Source organism: Motacilla alba, chromosome 1 (assembly GCF_015832195.1).
Source record: "Motacilla alba alba isolate MOTALB_02 chromosome 1, Motacilla_alba_V1.0_pri, whole genome shotgun sequence".
Classification (NCBI taxonomy): domain Eukaryota; kingdom Metazoa; phylum Chordata; class Aves; order Passeriformes; family Motacillidae; genus Motacilla; species Motacilla alba.
In genome coordinates, this window is record NC_052016.1 from 7,352,050 (window position 1) to 7,369,610 (window position 17,561).

Sequence of the window (17,561 nt, forward strand, 5' to 3'; positions counted from 1 at the left end):
AGCAAATGTAGTAAAGTAAATTATTCCAAAATGAATAATCTCACAGTGCAGAAACAGTAGAAAATATCTTGAAGTGCACCCTCTGCTCACAGTTTTCACCATCTTCCAACATCACTGCACGTGCATGTTTTAGCATTTTTATCCATTCTTGGCTGACCAGAATTAAGCTGGAATTTTTCTAAATAGCTGCTGATTGCAAAAGCACCCACTTTTCTACACAAGCTGTAGCTGAGTGCCCAGAAATTAAGGCCTTTATAATCAGTAGCTTTCTCTGCAAGTGTCTCCCATGAGGTACCTATCCAGTGCACTGGGCTTTGTCTTTGGAGTTCTTACAACTCAGGGAGGGAGCAGGAGCACCATTCTGCTCCTGGCGTCAGTATCTGCAGTGAGTATTGTGGTTGGTTTTAAACAGGGGTAAGTTTGGAACGCAGCATTCTGTGACTGGGGAGATCCGGATCCTCTCTGTGCTGCTATAAAGAAGCAAATATGATAGATCACCTTTTAGTAGGGTGCAGTCTTAAATGGTTGGCAACCGGAGTGGCAAAGAGCAGAGATTTTTCAGACAGAGAGATCAAAAGGCCCTGCTGAAGCCCAGCAGCTCTGTGCTTTGCAGGATGGGCTGGCCAGGTGCTCTCCTCTGGCAGCCACATCGATGCTTCCAGCCAGACACCGCCTTCGGAGGATGCTTCTCAGCAAATCACAAGGCTCCGGGAGAATCTCTTTGCTCATCAAATCCTTGGCTTTTTCTGCCAGGGATTCCCCAAAAGATACTTGTAATTATACTGGGTCCCCAGTTCAACTTACCTCATTTAACAGAAACCATAAGTTTAAAAAAACTTCTTATATAATCATGGACATGCACTTAGTAGAGCACAGATTGGAAATTACCCTGCATGAGAGCTGGTTTGATGGCCTCTGGGAAGCAAGGTAAACCTTTCCAGCGATCCACTGAGACAGATTTCTGGGGGACTTTGGATCAAGCCAAAAAAATTCTACATCTGCTCAATGCTGCTCACGAGGTGCTAAATATTGTGTTGGTATTACAAGGGTTGGATCATTATGCACGGCACAGGAAGGGTCCACTGTTTTGAAGTTAGCGTTTTACCAGGCACCCGTGGCCAGACATGATGGCAACAGAGAAGTAGAACACAGGAGAGCATTTACACCAAGTGACTGGCACGGTTGTTGGTGCAGAGACCACTGACTGATTAAAAAACCATAATAATAATAAAATAAAATAAAACGAAATAAAATAAAATAAAATAAAATAAAAAAAAATAAAATAAAATAAAATAAAATAAAATAAAATAAAATAAAATAAAATAAAATAAAATAAAATATATAACAATGACATAGTATAGCACAAAGCCACGTTACTCAAAGTAAAGTAATGAAATCCCTCGCGTGCTGTGCGGGTTTCCCATCCGGCAGGAAATCATTTCTCCAACAGGAGGAGCTCTTTGCTTTGGTGAGACGATGTCAAAGGAGTGGCCACAGTTTTACTCCAAACCCCCTCCTCCTCCTTCCCCTCCCGCCCCCGTTCTATACGAGAGCGGCAGCTTAATTGATTTGATAACAAAATAAACAGCAGCCGAGGGCTGCCCGCGGGAGGCGGCGCAGGAAGGTGATGGATGCCCGCCGCACGGCTTTCCCGGCCGCCGCTCCGGGGCCCGGCGGGAGCGGGAGGAGCGGTCCCTGCGCCCCGCGCCCGGCGCTCCGCGGGGCTCAGCTCGCTCCCGGCTCCGCGGGGTTCGCAGCCCTCCCGGCGGCCACGGCGGCGAGGCTTTCCCCACCGTTATCGCCCCCAAAGGAGGAGCGGGGGAGTGCCGTGCAAAGGGGATGGCAGGCGCGGCATCAAGTCCTGCCCTGGGGGCTTCTGAGCGGAGCGAAGGGTCAGCGCCTGGGCTTTCTCCCGGCGCCAGCGCGGGTGATGTTTTATTGTGCTTGGATCCCCTCGCTGCGCCGAACCTTCGAGGGGGCAAACGGCGCTCACGTCTGGTCGGTCTGGGGGTGGATGTCCGACCTGGCTTTGTAGGGTAACTGTTGCCTCCGGCGCCTTAGAAGTCCCAAGCTCACCGCGGGGAGAAGCCGCCTCCTAGGCGCGGGTCGCCTCGCTAAGCCATCCCTCTAACCGCGAGCAGCGCAGGGGTTCGCCGCCGGCCGGGCATCTCCCATCTCACCTCCCACCCGTGCAAAAAACCCCCCCGCAGCCGCCCCAAGCGATAGTGACTGGCTTCGCAGAGCAAATTAATCTGCTTTCCGTAAAGGCACTTCGGTACAATTCTGGGAAGCAGCGGGCCGAGAGCCCGCGTAAAGGTTGCCACGGCGGGAAACCGCCGTGGGGGCTGAGCTTGCCCGCAGGGCATGTTTGTGACGAGGAAAAGTGGTTCCCGAGCAGCCGCAGCAGCAGCAGAAGGAAAAGCTGCCGAAATAGCTGCGCTGAGCGGCGCTCAGCCTCCGCCGTGCCCTCCCGAGGGGACTGCCCGCGACCCTCGTCTCCCGCGGGCTGCGCTCGCCCTCCCGGGAAAATCCCCGGGAACTGACCCTCGGGTCCCCGTCCCTGCCGCAGGAGAGTCACTGCGCCTGCCCCTGCACACCCTCCGCTGTCCCCTGGGCAGCCGCGGAGCCGCTCGGAGCCCAGCGGGGTCCCCCGCAGCTGCCCCCGCGTGTGCGGGCGGCCGGGCGCGGACGCAGAGGGCAGAGCAGTGGGCAGGGGTTCCATCTGCTCCCGCCTTCTGGGATTAGCGCAGCCACGAGCAGCACCAGCGTGGAGTTTCCAGCGCCTTGTCCGCAGTTTCAGCTTGGTTTTCTTCCTAATTATTTTTTAAAGACTCGATGACTTCTCTGTGTGGGTTGTGCCTTTTTTTGTTGGGTGATTTTTTTTTTTCCTTGGTTGGTTGCTGGGGGTTTTTTCCCTCTGGTTTTGTCTGCTCTGCGCTGCAAGGGGGATTTTTAGCTGTAGAACCCAAAACCGGGAACCGTGACTAATTTAGGGGTGTATTTCTTCAGCGCATTCATTTTAAGACAGTAAAACTTAAAAGATGGAGTGGAGGGGCTGTGAAAGGGAGGGAGAGGCGGGAACACGGTGCCGTGGCTCTGGTGAAGTTGGGGACGCTGAGGGTCGGTGTGCAGGGCTGGGGGCGCGGGGGGTGGGCAGGCAGCGGTAACGAGCAGATTGCCGTATGATTTAGAGCGATGATGAGGTTTATCATTTGAACACTGATGAATTCAGGGAACACGAGAGCTGCAATTGACATTCCTAAAAACAATTAAATCGGTGGGGAGTACGGCTGGAAAATCGATACGGCCCAAGGTAATACGGTTTGACTATAAACAGATTCCTCCCGTAGTAATAAACCACGAAGTGAGTGTGAAGTACCGCGATTCCCTGGCTGAAAGGAGGTCTTCTCCCTTCAAAACACATCCCCCCTCGCCCTCGGCACTGCTCCCCGGCTCCCGCCGTGCGTCCTGGTGAGCCGGGGCGACGGTACCAAATACCTTTGTGAAATTCTCCAGCAGCGAACGTTCATAACCCCGAGGGGAGGTCGGGGGAGGTATTTAAATAGCTTCCCGAATAAGTAGCGAGCGCCTTTGGTCTTGGACGAAAATAAACTGGGAGTTAAGCTTTAAATATCCAGGCTTGATTTAAGAGCGCGATGCACTTGGCTGAGTGCGCTCTCGAGGTGGCCCCCCGGGAGGAGGCCAAGGAAAGGAAGGGGAAAGGGAACTGTGAGGGAAGGGAAGGAAAAGAGGAAGAATGAGGAATGGAAGGGAAAGGAGGCCTCCGGGCCCCGCTCGGGCTGTGACGCCCCCGCTGCTAGCCGCTGAGCGCGGAGGCGACGTTTCCTGCGTCCCCTCGGTCGGATTCAGGGGGGTGTGGGCGCCACGGCCCCGCACCGCGTGGAGGTTTCCAACAGAGGGCGAGGGAAGCTCGGCTGGGCTCCGAGTCCGCGCGGGGACCGGGATCGACAGGGGGGCCCAGGGATAGCTCGGCTGCCCGGGACCCCCCCACGCCGCTGGCTCCCACTGGAGAGAGGCTGCGGGGAAGAAAAGGGGAAACCGGCGCCAGGCAAACCCCGGGGGCGTTCGCGGAGCTGGCTTTCATTTCGGCTTTGGCTGGCGAGCGGAGCGCTCGCTGTGCCCGCGGCTTGGCACGGGCAGGCAGCGCCGGTGCCAGCGCCGCCCTGCGCTCCTCGGGCTGCGATCGTGCGCTTCGCGAAGCGGCGGCCGCACGCCGGGGGCCCCCGCCCGCGGGCGGGAGCCGGGCGGTGGCCAAGCCCCGCAGGGACGCCTGGCAGGGCCCGGGGGCCGCGGCCGTGCGCCGGGCGGGGGCGGAAAGCGCCCGCTTCCCGCGGGACCGCCGCTCTCCGCCGGCTGCGAGGGAAACAGGATCCCGCTGCCGTGCGCTGCACGGGAGCCTGCTGCTGGCAGCCGCCGGCTTGCCGGTGCCTCCGAGGAAGAGGATACAAGTTGAATATTGTTTGTGCGGCCGGGACAAAATATCCAGGGCTGACGGGGATGGGGGGAGGGGGGAGGGATTGTGTTCGTCCGCCCATGATGAATAATCCGGGCCGGCCTCCCGGCTGTGGCGGCCAAATCGCTCTCGGATCTGCCAAGAGATCAGCCGCTACCTCTGCCCGCGCCTCGGGCGCCGTTGGCCTTTCCCCGGCTGGCTCTGGCAGCACGCACATCGCAGCCGCCGAGCGCACGGCGCTGCCTCGGCCGGAGCCACCCGCCCGGGGGCCGGGCCGCAGCCCCGGCATCAGCGCGGGACGGAGAATGGGGGACGGGCGTTCAAAGCGTGGCGGCGAAGTTTGGGGAGGAGTGGGGGTTTCCCCGGTCTGGTGATGCCCGGCGGCAGGTGGAGGCTGCGCCGCCGCCCCGCGCGGCCCGGGGCGGGGGACACCGCGGGGAGCGGAGCCCCGGGCTGCGCGGTGCGGGACCTGCTGACCCTTCCTCCCCCCGCCCGCCGGCCGTCTGGTGGGAACAAACACAAGCTGTTCCGGACCGGGGCCGCGCAGCTGGCCCGGCGGTGGCGGCGGAGCGCTGCCAAAGAGGCCGCAGGGAAGGTCCTCGGGTTTCCCGCAAGCGCACACACGCGGCCGCCCGGGCGCGGCGCCGGGACCGCTCCCAGCCGCCCTGAGCGGCGGGGGCCCCGTGCGTGTGTGCCCCGGGGGGCGCGGGGGGGGGGGGTCGGGCGTGTGCGGGTGGTGACGTGCCCGGAGAGCAGCCGGGGACGGCGGGCGGCTCCGTGTGTGTGGAATTCCGAGGCGGCGAGTGCCTGCGAGACGATGTGCGTGGGGAGCGGGAGCGCTGCGGGGGAGGCGGCGCGCGTGTGCCTGCGTGGGACACCCTGCGCTTGTGCGACCGCGTGTGCGGGCCAGCGTGAGTGTGAGTGGCTGTGTGACAGCCCGGGTGTGAGAAAGGGAACGTGAGAGGTCCCCGGCGTATGTCCCAGCTGAGAGACGCAGCGAATGTGTGAGAGCTGCAGTGCTTCCCCCGGTGCCCGTGCGGGAGGGCCATCGAGTGTGCGTGGGAATAATTGCGCGTGTGACACGGAACGTGTGCGTGACACGGAACGTGTGCGTGACACGGCACCATCGGGAAGAGGCACTGTGTGTGCCACACGGAGCGTGTGCGTGACACGGTGTACGAGAGGCGGCGTGCCCGTGTGACTCAGCGTGCGACCGTGTGAGTGCACGCGTGGGCGAGAGCTGCCGAGCCGCTCGGGGGGCGGACGCGCTGCGGGGCCGAGGAAACCGGGCAGAAACTGCTCCGCTGCCGCGCTGGCGCCCTGCCCGGGCGGCGCCCACTGCCGGGAGCGCCCGCGGAGTCTATTTGCCACCGGCGGTCCCGTCCCCTCGCCGGACGGAACCCGCGGGCCCATCCGCCTCCGCGCAGCGCAGCGCGGCCGGCGCCCGCCGGAGGAGGGAGCTCCCGGGGCAAGAGCCGTGGCTGGGCGGGCAGCGGGCCATGGAGGAGGGACCCCACGCCCCTCCCCTCCCGCTCAGCGCCGAGGGCCGTTCTGCCCGTCCCCACCTTGTTTATGTGCGGCAGGAACTGGGATTTTCCATCTGCCTGCTCCGCTGGTCGTGACCTCCGCGCAGAGCTCGCAGGCACCGGCTTTCGTGAGCGGGCCCGGGCCGCGGGGGCAGCGGGAGCTGCTGCCGCCTCCCCGGACGCTCATCCTCACACGGGCTCCCGGTGTGAAAAGGAGACGATGGCAACGGCGGGGGGAAGGGATGGAAGCGGCGGTGGGAGGCCCTGGAGATCTGCCCTTCCCGGGGAGCCCTGCCAGTCCTGTCCTGCCTCTGCACGTCCAACCACTTCGGCACAAGTTTGCGTTTTCCCGCCCCGGCCCGATCCCTCTTGCCAGGGACAACATAGGCCCTTAGAGGGGTTTGGGGGGAGGGAATCCCCAGCTTATCTACACCACAGGGAGTAGGCAACCCCGCTGCGGCTGTTGAAGCGCTGACGATAGCAAGGCCCTCAGCTCGGCGCGGAAATCTGCTCCTGCTCCGCTGGATCCCAGAAACACGGGCAACTGCCTGGGAAAGATGCTGCGCCAGTACGGGCGCCTGTTCCCACTTGCGGCGGTGTGACTCTCGCCCGAAAGGGCTGGGGGGAGAGCGGGGCTCGGACACCGGTCCTGCTTGCTCTGGCAGGGAGGGGAGAGCGAACGCCGAGTAGCCGCATAGCCCCGGCCGTGTCCGGCTCTCGGATCCGCTGGTCCCCGCCGCTCCCGCGGGCTGCCGGGCGCTCCCCGCCGCTGGGCTCACCCCGGAGGGGCAGGGGGTGCCGGCGGGCTCCGCATGGAGGCGGCACGGAAGCAGCGCTGCGAGGGAGCAATGACTCTTCTCCTCCTGCGCTATAGAGCAGAGGCTGGCTCTGTCTGAGCAGCCAGCAGTGATAAGAGCTGATTTACAGGTAGGGGTGAAACGTGCTCTGAAAATCTCGTGACACTTTCCTCCGGTGGATTCAAATAATATATAAAGACCGTGAGGTGGCGATCTCCCGGGTAGCTCCTAGGATGCGTGGCGTTGTTGTTAACACATGTTTCAATTTTGGATTGAGACTGTCAATTACCCGCTGAGCTGTGAGTCTTAGCCTCAGGCGGGCTGGGAAGAGGGGACGGGTGTATTTATTAACCTCTCAAGCCTGGCGAAGATGCGCTTCCAGCCTCTCACTCGGCCTTTCTCGCACCTTCCCTCCGACCCTGCAGGTGCCACCCGGGCTGCCCCGGCGGCTTCGGCTGCCCGTGGCAGCCGTACTTTGCCTCCTCCGGCCTCTGCAGAGGCTCTCGGTCCTCCCATGGGCACAGCACCGCGATGAGCCCCACAGCTGCGGGGGGAGGAAGCGGTTCGCCCCGGCTGTCTTGGCCAAAACGACCCCGGACGGAGCGGGAGCGGGGAAATGCAGGGGCAGCGTTTCCCCTTGCTTCCCAAATACATTCTCTTGCTCGGTCGGAAAAACAGGCCAGCTCTCCTCAGCGCAGTCGATTGGGTTTAGGGTTTATTTTTTTCCCGGAGCGGAAGAGACCCCCATCTCCCCGGGAGCATAAGCCAACAGCTCCGAGAGCCCGCTCCCGAGGCTGAAGCGGAAGGGCTGACAATTAACATTTCCTCCGGTAGCAGAGATCTGCAGGCAGATCGCTCGGGAAGCGCATCGCCCCCTCCCGCGGCGTGCCCTCGCCGCATCGCACGGTGCCTGCTAAGCACTATGCGCTGTTTGCAGAGGAGATTTCCTTCTGGAAGAGCCCGCCCGCTGCCCCGGACCTTGCCCCGCACCGCCCCGGGCACGCCACCGCCCCGGGCACGCTCCGCTGGAGCAGCCCGGGGAGCCCCCCAGCACCGCGCTTTGCCCTTTGGCGTCTCCACCGTTCCCCTGCAACCACCTGAAAACAAGCCACTCGAACTCGCGCAGCGCCTCTGCCGCTTGCTTTTCCTTTCCTTTTCCCTTTCCCTTTCCTTCTTCCTCCCCGCCCTGACCTCCCAAACTTCGCTGGTCGGGGCCGAGCCGAGCCCGGCGACCCCCGCGGGGCCCGTACGCCTCTCTGTGCCGGGAGCCGCGAGTGCGTCTCTCCGCACCAAGCCTCCGTGACGAGAAAGGCATCGTAGGCAGCCTATAAATAATTTCCATTATGTTCAGCTGACAGCGCGAGGCGATTAATTTTAATAGCTGTATATTTGCCTGTTTCTCCTAATGCTCTGTAATGAGATGAGAAGCCATCCAACCCCAGATGGCTCCAGCCGCCTCGTTATTTATTTATTTTGTGTGTGCGTGTGTGCAAAAGAGGGGCGAAGGGGAGGGGGGGTGGCGGTTCCTGCGGGACCGGCAGCCCCCCCCGGAGCTGCCCCTGTCCCCGCCGCTCCCGGTGTCGCCCCCGGGACTGCCCGCGGGCCGCAGGAGCCATCATGACACTGCACATTCAGCCGCCGGGGCTCTGCCACTCGTGCTCGGGGCCGTGGCAGGCAGGACCGGGGCCAGCACCGGCTGGGTGTTTCGGGAATATTTATTTATTCTCCCCGGTCGCGCAGAGAGTGACTGCGGGAGCGCCGGGGGCCGATCGGCGCGGGAGTAAATGCAGCGGATCGATGTCGTTCGGGGTGAGGGGCGGGCGAAGGGGACCACGGATCAAAGCCCATCCTATTAACCTAAATTTCGGCTCTGCGTGGCCTGCGGTCCGGGGGCCGGCGGGAGGGGAGCGCTTTGTGGGAGCCGGGAAAGCGACCACGCCGCCCGCCGCCGGCACCAGCCAGCGACGTGGTGGTGGTGGTGGTGTGTGTGTGTGTGGCGGTGTGACAAAGCCTCGCCGCGCTGAGCAAGCTGTCCCTCAGCCCAGGCGGCGGGCGGGGGAAGGGAGGGTGAAGGGAGGTTTCGACATGTAGGAACGGCGAAGCGAGTCCCAGATTTGGGGACTCCAAAGCGGGGGAGGGGGAGACGGGGGCATTCCCTGGTAGGACGAGGCTGCTTAACCAGGTGGAACAGTACCGAGGCGAGCACCTGTGTCTTTTTCTAAAAGGCGTGTACTGATAATTACGAGAGTTAATTGCATTGCTTTGAAGGTCATTTGAAGTTACGGGGCTGTGTTTTTGGGTTTTTTGGTTTTTTTCTTTTTCAGGCTAGCAGACAATGCCCGTGCACTGTTTTAAATGTAAATCAGAGGGTATCCGCATAAACCTGTATTGTAGGATCGAGGCGTAATGGATTCACTCCGGCTGTGCCTGAGCTCGCCACAATACAGCTGAGCAGCCGAGCTGCGAGCGCGCCGGGGTTTCTCTGCGGAAACGCAGTTGCCGAAGAACATGAAAAGCATTAAATCGTGACGGGAAGGGGGCGGCGGGGGCGGGGGGGATGCATTTACGGTGGGTGGGGGGGGAATCTCGGGACCGAAAGATGCTTGGCAGCGGCGCAGCCACCCGTCGCTAGCAGCCAGGAAGTTTCTCACCCCGGAGAGACACGGGGCTGGCGTGTCACGCACCGTGGCACTGGCGGGGAGGGCCCTGGCATCGCTCCTCCCGCGGGCGTGGAGAGGCATCGTCTCTTGTTCCCTGGCATGCCCCACCTGGGGCACGGCCGTTCCAAAAGGCTGCTCGCTCATGCGGAGGGCCGGGGGAAGAAGGGCTGAGGGGGGAGGGCTGTTCGCCCCCAAGCCCGGAGGACCTTATTCCCGCCGTCCCCTCCCCTGTGTGGGGCAAGTTCCGGCCCGGCCCGATCCAGAGGAATGTGGCATAAGGGAGACTGGCCCTTAGCCCATCCCCACTGCCTCTGAGCCTTCATTAATCGCACCGCCCGGGGCCGCGGCGTACCGCCGAGCTGGCCTGCCACGAGATTAGCCCGACGCCCCGGGGTACGGCTCTTCCCGGCGGCGCTGACAGCCAGCCCGGCCCCCGTTACCCCCGCTCCGGCACCTGCGAGCAGCTCCGCCGGAGGCGAGGACGTGCGCGGGAGTCCGCAGAGAGCCTTTCTTCTCTCCCCCTTTCCCCACTAGTAACAGGGCACCGCTCGCAAGACGGTCGCGCCGCACGGAACAAACGCTCACTGATTTCCCCCGCGGGGCTGCGGGAGGGACGCGGGGCGCCGTGCCGCGCTGCCGGCCCCGCAACAGCGGGGGCGAGGGGGGCACGAACCGGGCAGGGAGCCCACCGCATCCCAGATGGGAGGGTGTGTGCACATCCGCGGGGCCGCCCGTGAGGGAAGACGTTCCTCCCCCGAAGGATGTGCCGCTGGTTCGGGGCTGCCTCCCGGACGAGCGGAGGGGCCGCAAGGCGAGCGGCGGCCGCGGAAGATGCGGTCTGTCCCTTCCCGCGATGCCGGGCCACCCTCATGCAGATCGCGCCGTGTCACCTCCCTGATGGCAACCACCACCCGCCTCTCCAGAAAAGTCGTCAGCCCGGTACCGCCGCTTCCCCCGTTGTCCACGGCAACCGGCGTATCTGATTGAACCTCGTTGTAGGCAGTGACACCCGCGTAATGGATCATCCTGTCAGTGCTTTTTTATCACAGGCATTTATTTTGGTCACGGCTGGTGATAACTTTGGTGTTTATCCCTTGTGTCGTTACGGGCCCTGCCGCGATCTCCCTTCCGCCCTCCCTCCCCGGCGGGCGGGCTGGGCGTACAGGCTGCTCTGGGACGGCGGCTCCCCCCGCCCGTCCGGGAATTGCTGCGAGGGGTGCCCCGATACCCCCCACTACCGCCCTGGGATGCGTGGCCTCGGCTGGGGACGGATCGATCTGTTTGGTTTGGTTTGGTTTGGTTAGGCGCCCTCCCCCGATCGCCCTGGCCTCTCCGGGGCCGGGTTATCTTGGGTCATGCTGGCGCGGAGCGCCGGGTGCGGTAAGAGGCTCCGGCGGAGCCCTGGTGCAGGAGGGAGCCGGGGGAAGAAAGTGCCGTTCGCAGTTCTCCATCAATCCAGACACTTCAAAAGTAAATAAAGCAGGGCAGGGAAGGGCCTCCAGGGAGGGGAGAGAAGAGGCCTCTGACAGGCGATTGTCCAGGGCGGAGCCAGGGCTATTTCCAGCCCGGGAATAACAACACTTGGGCTGCGGTGGCTCCGACCCGCGTGTCCAGGAAAGACCGGATCGGGGTGTTTGTTTTGCTTTTAATTATTATTTTGACGGCGGGCTGACGCAGCGCAGGCAAACAATAACCCCAAGCTGTCCGAGAGGGGCACCGGGGAGCAGCGCCGCCCCAGCCGGGAGGGAAGGAGCCCAGCGAGGGGGCGGGCGCGGGGCCAGGTTTGCTGCCTCCCGCGGAGGTCGGGGCCGAGCCACGGGGCCGGGAGGAGCCCGCTGGGGCTGAGGCGGCCGGCCGGGGACGGCCCCGCAGGGAGGCAGCGGGAGGCGGCGCGGGGGGCGGGGGGGCCGGTGAGGAGCGGGACCGGGGCCCCCGGCGCGCTTGTGGGCGGGGGTGTGGGGGGAGGCCGCCGCTCTTATCTGGGTCACTGGGGTTAGAGGGAGCAGCTGATAGAAACAGAGGAGCTGAGCTCCCGCTGCTGCAGAGATAGAGCCGCGATATGGGCCAAGCAGGCACCGAGCTGGAGGAAGGGCGGGAGGGAGGGAAAGAGGGAGGAGGCGGCGGCTCGTTCCGGCTCCCGAGCCGAGCCCAGGTGCGCTGTGGTTTCCCTGCGCTCAGCGCTGTGCTCGGCGGCCCCCCTTCCCTCGCTCCCCATCCCCCGTCCTCCTCCCCGTCTCCCTCCAACGTTTAACCCTTTCCCACCTCCGCGGGGCTGGAGGCTGAGGCGTGCGCTGGCCCGGCCGCGTCCCCTGCGGTTCCCCACTCCCTCCGTGGCAGAGACTGATCGCGGTGGGGGAGAAGCGGGGGGGCCCGGGGGGTTTGGCCTTGTGCTGCCGAGCACCGCCCTCGGGCAGCTCCCGGGACCCGGCTTTGTACACACACACACGCACACACACACACGCACACACCCAGCTGCGCTGAGCTCAGCCAGCCCCGGGCCAGCCCCCGCCTGCCGCCGCCGCTGCCCGTGCGGCCGATCTCGGTTACAGCCAGCCACCCAGCGGGGTTGGCTGCTGCAGCCGCCGCCTTCCTCCTCCTCCCCGGTCCCCGCCGCCCTTTTCCTTCCTGCTCGGGCTGAGCTGCCCCGGAGCTCCTCCGGCTCGCCGGCGGCGGCCAGTCCCCGCTCCCGGGCCGCTGCCGGCGGGGAGGCGGATGCGGAGCGACCGGGTAGGGGAAGGGCTCTCCGAGCGCCCCCATCTCGCGCCCAGCCCTTTAATCAATTTCACCCTATTAATTATTAATTTTACGCCAGTCAAGCTTGCCCAGGAGGAGCGAGGAGGGGGAGGGGAGGCTGATGTCAGTCGGAGGCGGCGGCGGGGCCGTGTGCCAGGCTCCGCGCTCAGCCCCGGCCCAGCAAGTTTCGGCTCCGCTGGCTCGGGCAGCTCCGCTCGCCGATAACCGGGGGAGGCGGCGATTCCCATTCCGGTGAATGATGCGGTCCCCCCCTCGCACACACATCCACACACGCTCTCCCCTCTCTCTTTTCCGCTCCCTCCCCTTCTCTCCCCGCCCGCCCCCCGTGTAGACACATCCATACAAGGGCCCATTGCATCGTAGCGATGATGGATCGTGCCTAGCGGGGGTGATTTGGTGTTGATCGCATATTATCACGGGCAGGTTGGACTGGTTGCTGATGGACGGCTTTCTAGCAAGCCGCTCCTTCCGACGCTCGGGGAAGCAGCTCGATCGAAAAAGCAGCTTGCTTTTAACTCCTTCTCTCACCAGCACGCGTAGGGCAAAGCTTAGCATCTGTCACAACAGCTCTCCGGATAGCACTTTTCCCTCTTCCCACTCCATTTTCGCCGCGGCAGCCCCGCCGCCGCCTGGTTCTCCCCGGCACCGGACGAGCACCGGGCAGGTCGGGGGGGCTGCCGAGGAGGGCTACCCCGGCTCCTCCGCGGGCGAGCTGCCTGCCGGGCGGCGCAGTGCCCTGCAGAGAGAGATGTACCTGGGGGTCCCCACACCCGCCCGGGGAGAGCCCCCAGCCCGCCGCCCGGGCTCGCTCCCCTCCTGCAGAGAGCTGCTCTGTCTCCCTCTCCTCCTTCTCGCCTGTTTTTTATGTAAGTTCCTGCAGATACAAAGGCAGTTTCGTAATGCCTCCCGTCTGCGAGGAGCGGGGACCTTGGCTAACCTTTGGAAAAACTGATTGCAAGTGCCTGGTAGCGGCCGGCGCTGGCAGCGCAAGGCACCAGGAGAGGGTCAGCGTTTCGGTGACAAGCACCGAGGTAGCCATGGATCCCCTGCGAAAGGCCTGCTCGCAGCCTGCCTCCTCAGAAACGCTTCGTGCGAACGCTTATTCTCTGGCGAGAGAGGAGGGCGGTGGAGGGGAGGCTTAACCCTTTCGCTTCGCGCCGCCAGCCGCGTCCCAGCCGCCCGCCCGCTCCGAGCCGAGCCGTGCTGTGCCGTGCTGTGCCGGTCAGCCCGGGGCTCGGGGCACCTCCGCCAGGACCAGGTCGGGCAATGCCCCGGGATAAACATTCTCCTCATGATGGTGCAGGACGAGGAACCACGAAATGTATTTTTATTTGTTTATTATTTATTTTAATTTCATTTTTTATTTAGTTTATTTCTTTCACTATTTTTTCTTTATTTTCCTTTTTTTTTTTTTTTTAAACACGGGACTCGACAGCGATGGTGCAGCAAGCTGCCTCCTTATCTCGCTCCTCGCTGCTAGTTTAACTCCTTCCGCCAGGCCCAGCACAGGTTCCTCGGGCCGGGGATTGTTTTCTGTTTGGAAACTGGAGAAGGGGGGAGGCTATCGGCAGGAAAGCAATAGCTCGCTCTCTCTGGAGAGCTGCTCTCCAACAGGCAGCGCCTTGAAATCTATTTAAAGAGAGGGAAAGGCGGGGGGGGGGGGGGGGGGGGGGGAAGAACAAAGGGGGAGGAGGAGGAGGCCGAACCAGAGCCAGCCAGAGAGGGAGAAAGCGATGGATCAGCCGGTTTGCAGCGTACATCAAGCTATCACATCTGTATATGCTCCGATCGATGAAAAGGATGGATAATATTTGTCAGCTGCAGACCTTTTTCTTCTCACTTCCCAAAGAAAGGACGGGGGCTGGGGGAAGAGAAGTAATAGGGAGTTTCAAGGCCAGAGGCACTTCCTGGTACAGCCAAATAGAAAAAAAAAAGGCTAGGGATTATTATTAATTATTTTTATTATTCTTCAGCCATCAAAAGGACGATCAGGGGACCGTGCAGCCCTCTCTGCCCACGTCTTCATGCTCTCACTCCTTTCACCCCCCGCCTTTTTCTTTCTCTTTTCCCCCCCTTTTTTTAACTCTGATTCCTTGCAGGGCTCCGATGATTTAACCCTTTGCTTGAGGCTTGAGGTGGGTGAGGCACAAAAGCAGACCGTGAAAGCCTTGGACTGAAAAAAAAAAAGAAAAAAAAAAAAACAACCAAAGAAACGCACCCCAACACAAGCTCAGCGAGAAGTCAGTAAAACGCACCGTTACACGCACAGCGACGTGGTTTGGCTGTGGGGAAGACAAGGGAGGGGGAGGAAGCTCGAGAGAAACGTAGGCTCGCTCTCCACCGCCCCCCGGTTCTGCCAGCCCCTCGCCTGGTGCCTGCAGTTGCACTCTGAGTAAATAGTTCCCACACATGGTCCACATTTTGCACAGCAGCAGCGTGTTTCCTCTCGGTCTCTCATTGCTGCTCTCCGAGCAAAGGAAATAAAAGAGAGGGAGAGAGCTTTAGAGGAAGTTAAAAATCAGACGAGCTGAGAAAAGACTCTGCGTTACACACATCCTGAACGAAAGCGAAAGCCCAGCGTTTCGGCCCTGTGAGCGCCAAGCTCTCACCTCCTCAGTAATGTCACTAGCATACGTGTTGGACACAGCACGGTTAATCGCTCACACCCGGCCAGACGGGCTCTGGGGCGCTCACAATAGCTGGGCTGGCTGCGGAGCCCTCCGGAGGAGGCCGGCTGCCCGCTCACCTCCTGCTCGCTTGCCGGCGCGGCTGCAGAGTCGCAGCTGCACGCAGGGAGCGCCCCGGGTGAGCCGGGCTCCTTCCTCGCCACCGGGGGATTCTTCTTCCCTGGAAATGGGGGTGCCCGGCAGCTAAGCCGTGCGTGCAGAAATGGCAGCGTCCTACACTCGCTCGGCGTTTACTTTCCCAGGGCATCAAGCATCCCTGGAGGGGCGGTGGGACGGGTGGATGGGTTCGGGATGGGGATGCCGGGTGAGTTCCTAGGAAGGTCACCACGCTCCCTGCCCTGGGCTCCACCCCGGGCCTGCGAGGCGCTGCTCTCGCCTTGCCTGGGGAGCTAGCTGGAAGACAGGGTGCCAGAGCGGAGTGTGCTGCTGGGAAACCATTATCCCGCGTTCTCCTTTTCTTCTCCCTCTAGGCCCTGGCTCCGTCCCCGCCCGCCGCCCCTGAGCCGGGATCAGCCAGATGATCCTCCGGCCGTCGGCTGAGTGGCAGCCGCTTCGTGGGTAGCATTAGGGCTCGGCCACTCCGCGCTCCCGTGACCCCGCCGTGTCTCTCTCCCTCCATCGCAGCCTCTCCGAAGCCCAGTACCCCATCAGCTCTCGCTATGTGATATTTAAAAGAAGGGTTGCATTCTCCCCAATAGAAGCCCACTCGTTTCCTTGTTGCCAGGAACAAAGCGTACATTCAGAGGGGTGGCTGTTGACGGCTCCCTCTGTATAGCACTGGAAAGCGGGTGGCCTTTGGTTACTGGCAAGGAAAATTCTAATCAGGGTGCTTGTAAGCGGGGCTTTATAGAAGCTTAGTTACAAAAGGCTTACACCAGAGTAATGCAATAACTATAATAACAGCCAGGGAGCCCTAAAGAGGGTGGAATGTGCTTGTGTCTGGATGATTTTCCCCGCTCGCACAGAGAGGGACTGTTTACCGCGAGTGCCATTAAGTATCGCTGGAAACTCACCAACCGCAGACTTATTTCAATATACTTTATTGTTGTATCTGCTCTAAAAGCGACTTGCTTTGGACGACTTCTAGATCGTCCTAGAGGAGAAGAGGGGCCGCCCTCGGGTATTGGAGGAGGCTCTGAGCACAGGGGTAGTGCCAAGGGTGAGGGAGCTGTGAGCCGGGGCCCGGCCGGGTCGGGCTGGCCGGAGCGCGTCCCGCCGGGCAGTGCTGCCGCCGAACAAAGCGGCGAGGAGAAAAGGCCCCCTGAGCCCAGCGGCACAAAGCGCTCGGGCTCCTGCCCCCGGAGGTGGGTACGCAGCAGCGACCCCTCCGCGGCCCTCCTCGGCTGTCTCGGCCGATAAGGGCGTGGGGACCCCGAGGGACACGGGGGGAAGGAGGGGAGGAACCCAGCATCGCCTTCCCGCCCCTCCGTTCGGCGCCCCGGGGCGCCCCTGGCAGCGGTGACCCCGCTGTTCCGGCTCAGCCGCTCCGGCTTGACGAGCCTAATGGGATCAGCCGCTGCCCTCCGCCACCGCTGCCGCGTGTTGATTTTTCCAACCTCTCCGCCCAGCCCCGATGCCCGCCGTCCCCTAGCCAGACCCAGCTACTGCTTGGCCGCCGGCGAGGGGCCGCGGCTCCGGAGGGCAGGAAATGGCTTGGCCGGGGAGCCGGGGCGGTCACCCCGCCCCGCCGCGATCCCGGGAGACGCCCCGGAGACCGCGGTGGCCCCGGGAGGGACGCGTGAAGCGGGCAGAGCTCCACCGCCAACCCCCCCCCCCCCCCCCCCATCATTACCAGCCTCCCCCGGCACCCCCGAGCAGAATTTGCAGCGCTTTATTTTAACGAAAAAACAGAGCGCGGCGAGCAAACTGCTGCTCCGCGCAGGGCAAGAGAAATGGGTTTTTAATAGGCAAGGTCGGCGTGCTTGGCAGCCGGCCACCGCGGCCGGGGAAATAAACAAACAGAGGAGCTGCAACTTCAGGTCGGAGCAGAAGTTGCGCTCCCGGCGAGATGAGCCCGCGGCACGGCCCGCGGGGCGAGCGAGCAGCCGCGTACGGAGCGGCCGCGGAGAGCATCTCCGGCCCCCCGACCCCTCACCTCGCCCCCGCGGCGCGCCGGCCTCCCGCGGCCCCGGGACAGCAGCGGGGCCGGGGCAAGCGACCCCCGTGCGCTGCCCGGCGCGGTGCCGGCGGGCTGGCAGCGGGCGGAGGGCAGATGGCCACCCTTGTTTATCGCGTTCCGGCGGTGCCGCACGCCTAATCGCTGCCGCGCGGCACCGCCGGCCCCGGGGAGGCAGGAAGGGAGAGGTGGAGGGAGCGGGAGCGGAGCCTTCCGATCGTGAAGCGGCAAGACGGCGTCTGCCGGAGGGTTTGCGGGCGTGCCCGGGGGTTCCCGCTCCCTCCGCCGCCGGGGCTCGGCCGTGTCGGCCCCGCTGGCCGCACCGCGGGGGCGCCGCGCTCCCGCTCTCGCGGCGCGTTCCGGGCTCGGTGCCGAGCACTCTCGGCTGCCGCGCATCAGCCTCCCCGCTGCCTCCCGCCGCCGCTTCGCTCCCTCCCGGCTCTGCAGGCGGCAGGGCAGAGCTGATTCCGCAGCTTCTCCAGTGGCACTGGCCCCCGGCTGGCCTTCTCACGTCTTCCCCGAGGAACCAGCCCGGGCAGGGAGCGCG

General features: G+C 63.1%; 1 protein-coding gene across 1 annotated transcript; it reads left to right on the forward strand.

Moving 5' to 3' along the window:
* The first annotated feature begins 4,592 nt into the window (after positions 1 to 4,592).
* LOC119697825 (sensor histidine kinase AruS-like) lies at positions 4,593 to 16,655 on the forward strand. The gene is made up of 2 exons (XM_038129137.1): positions 4,593 to 5,385; positions 15,369 to 16,655. The coding sequence occupies exons 1-2, from the start codon at positions 4,848 to 4,850 to the stop codon at positions 15,398 to 15,400; spliced, it is 570 nt and encodes a 189-aa protein (XP_037985065.1). The 5' UTR covers positions 4,593 to 4,847; the 3' UTR covers positions 15,401 to 16,655.
* The last annotated feature ends 906 nt before the right edge of the window (positions 16,656 to 17,561 follow it).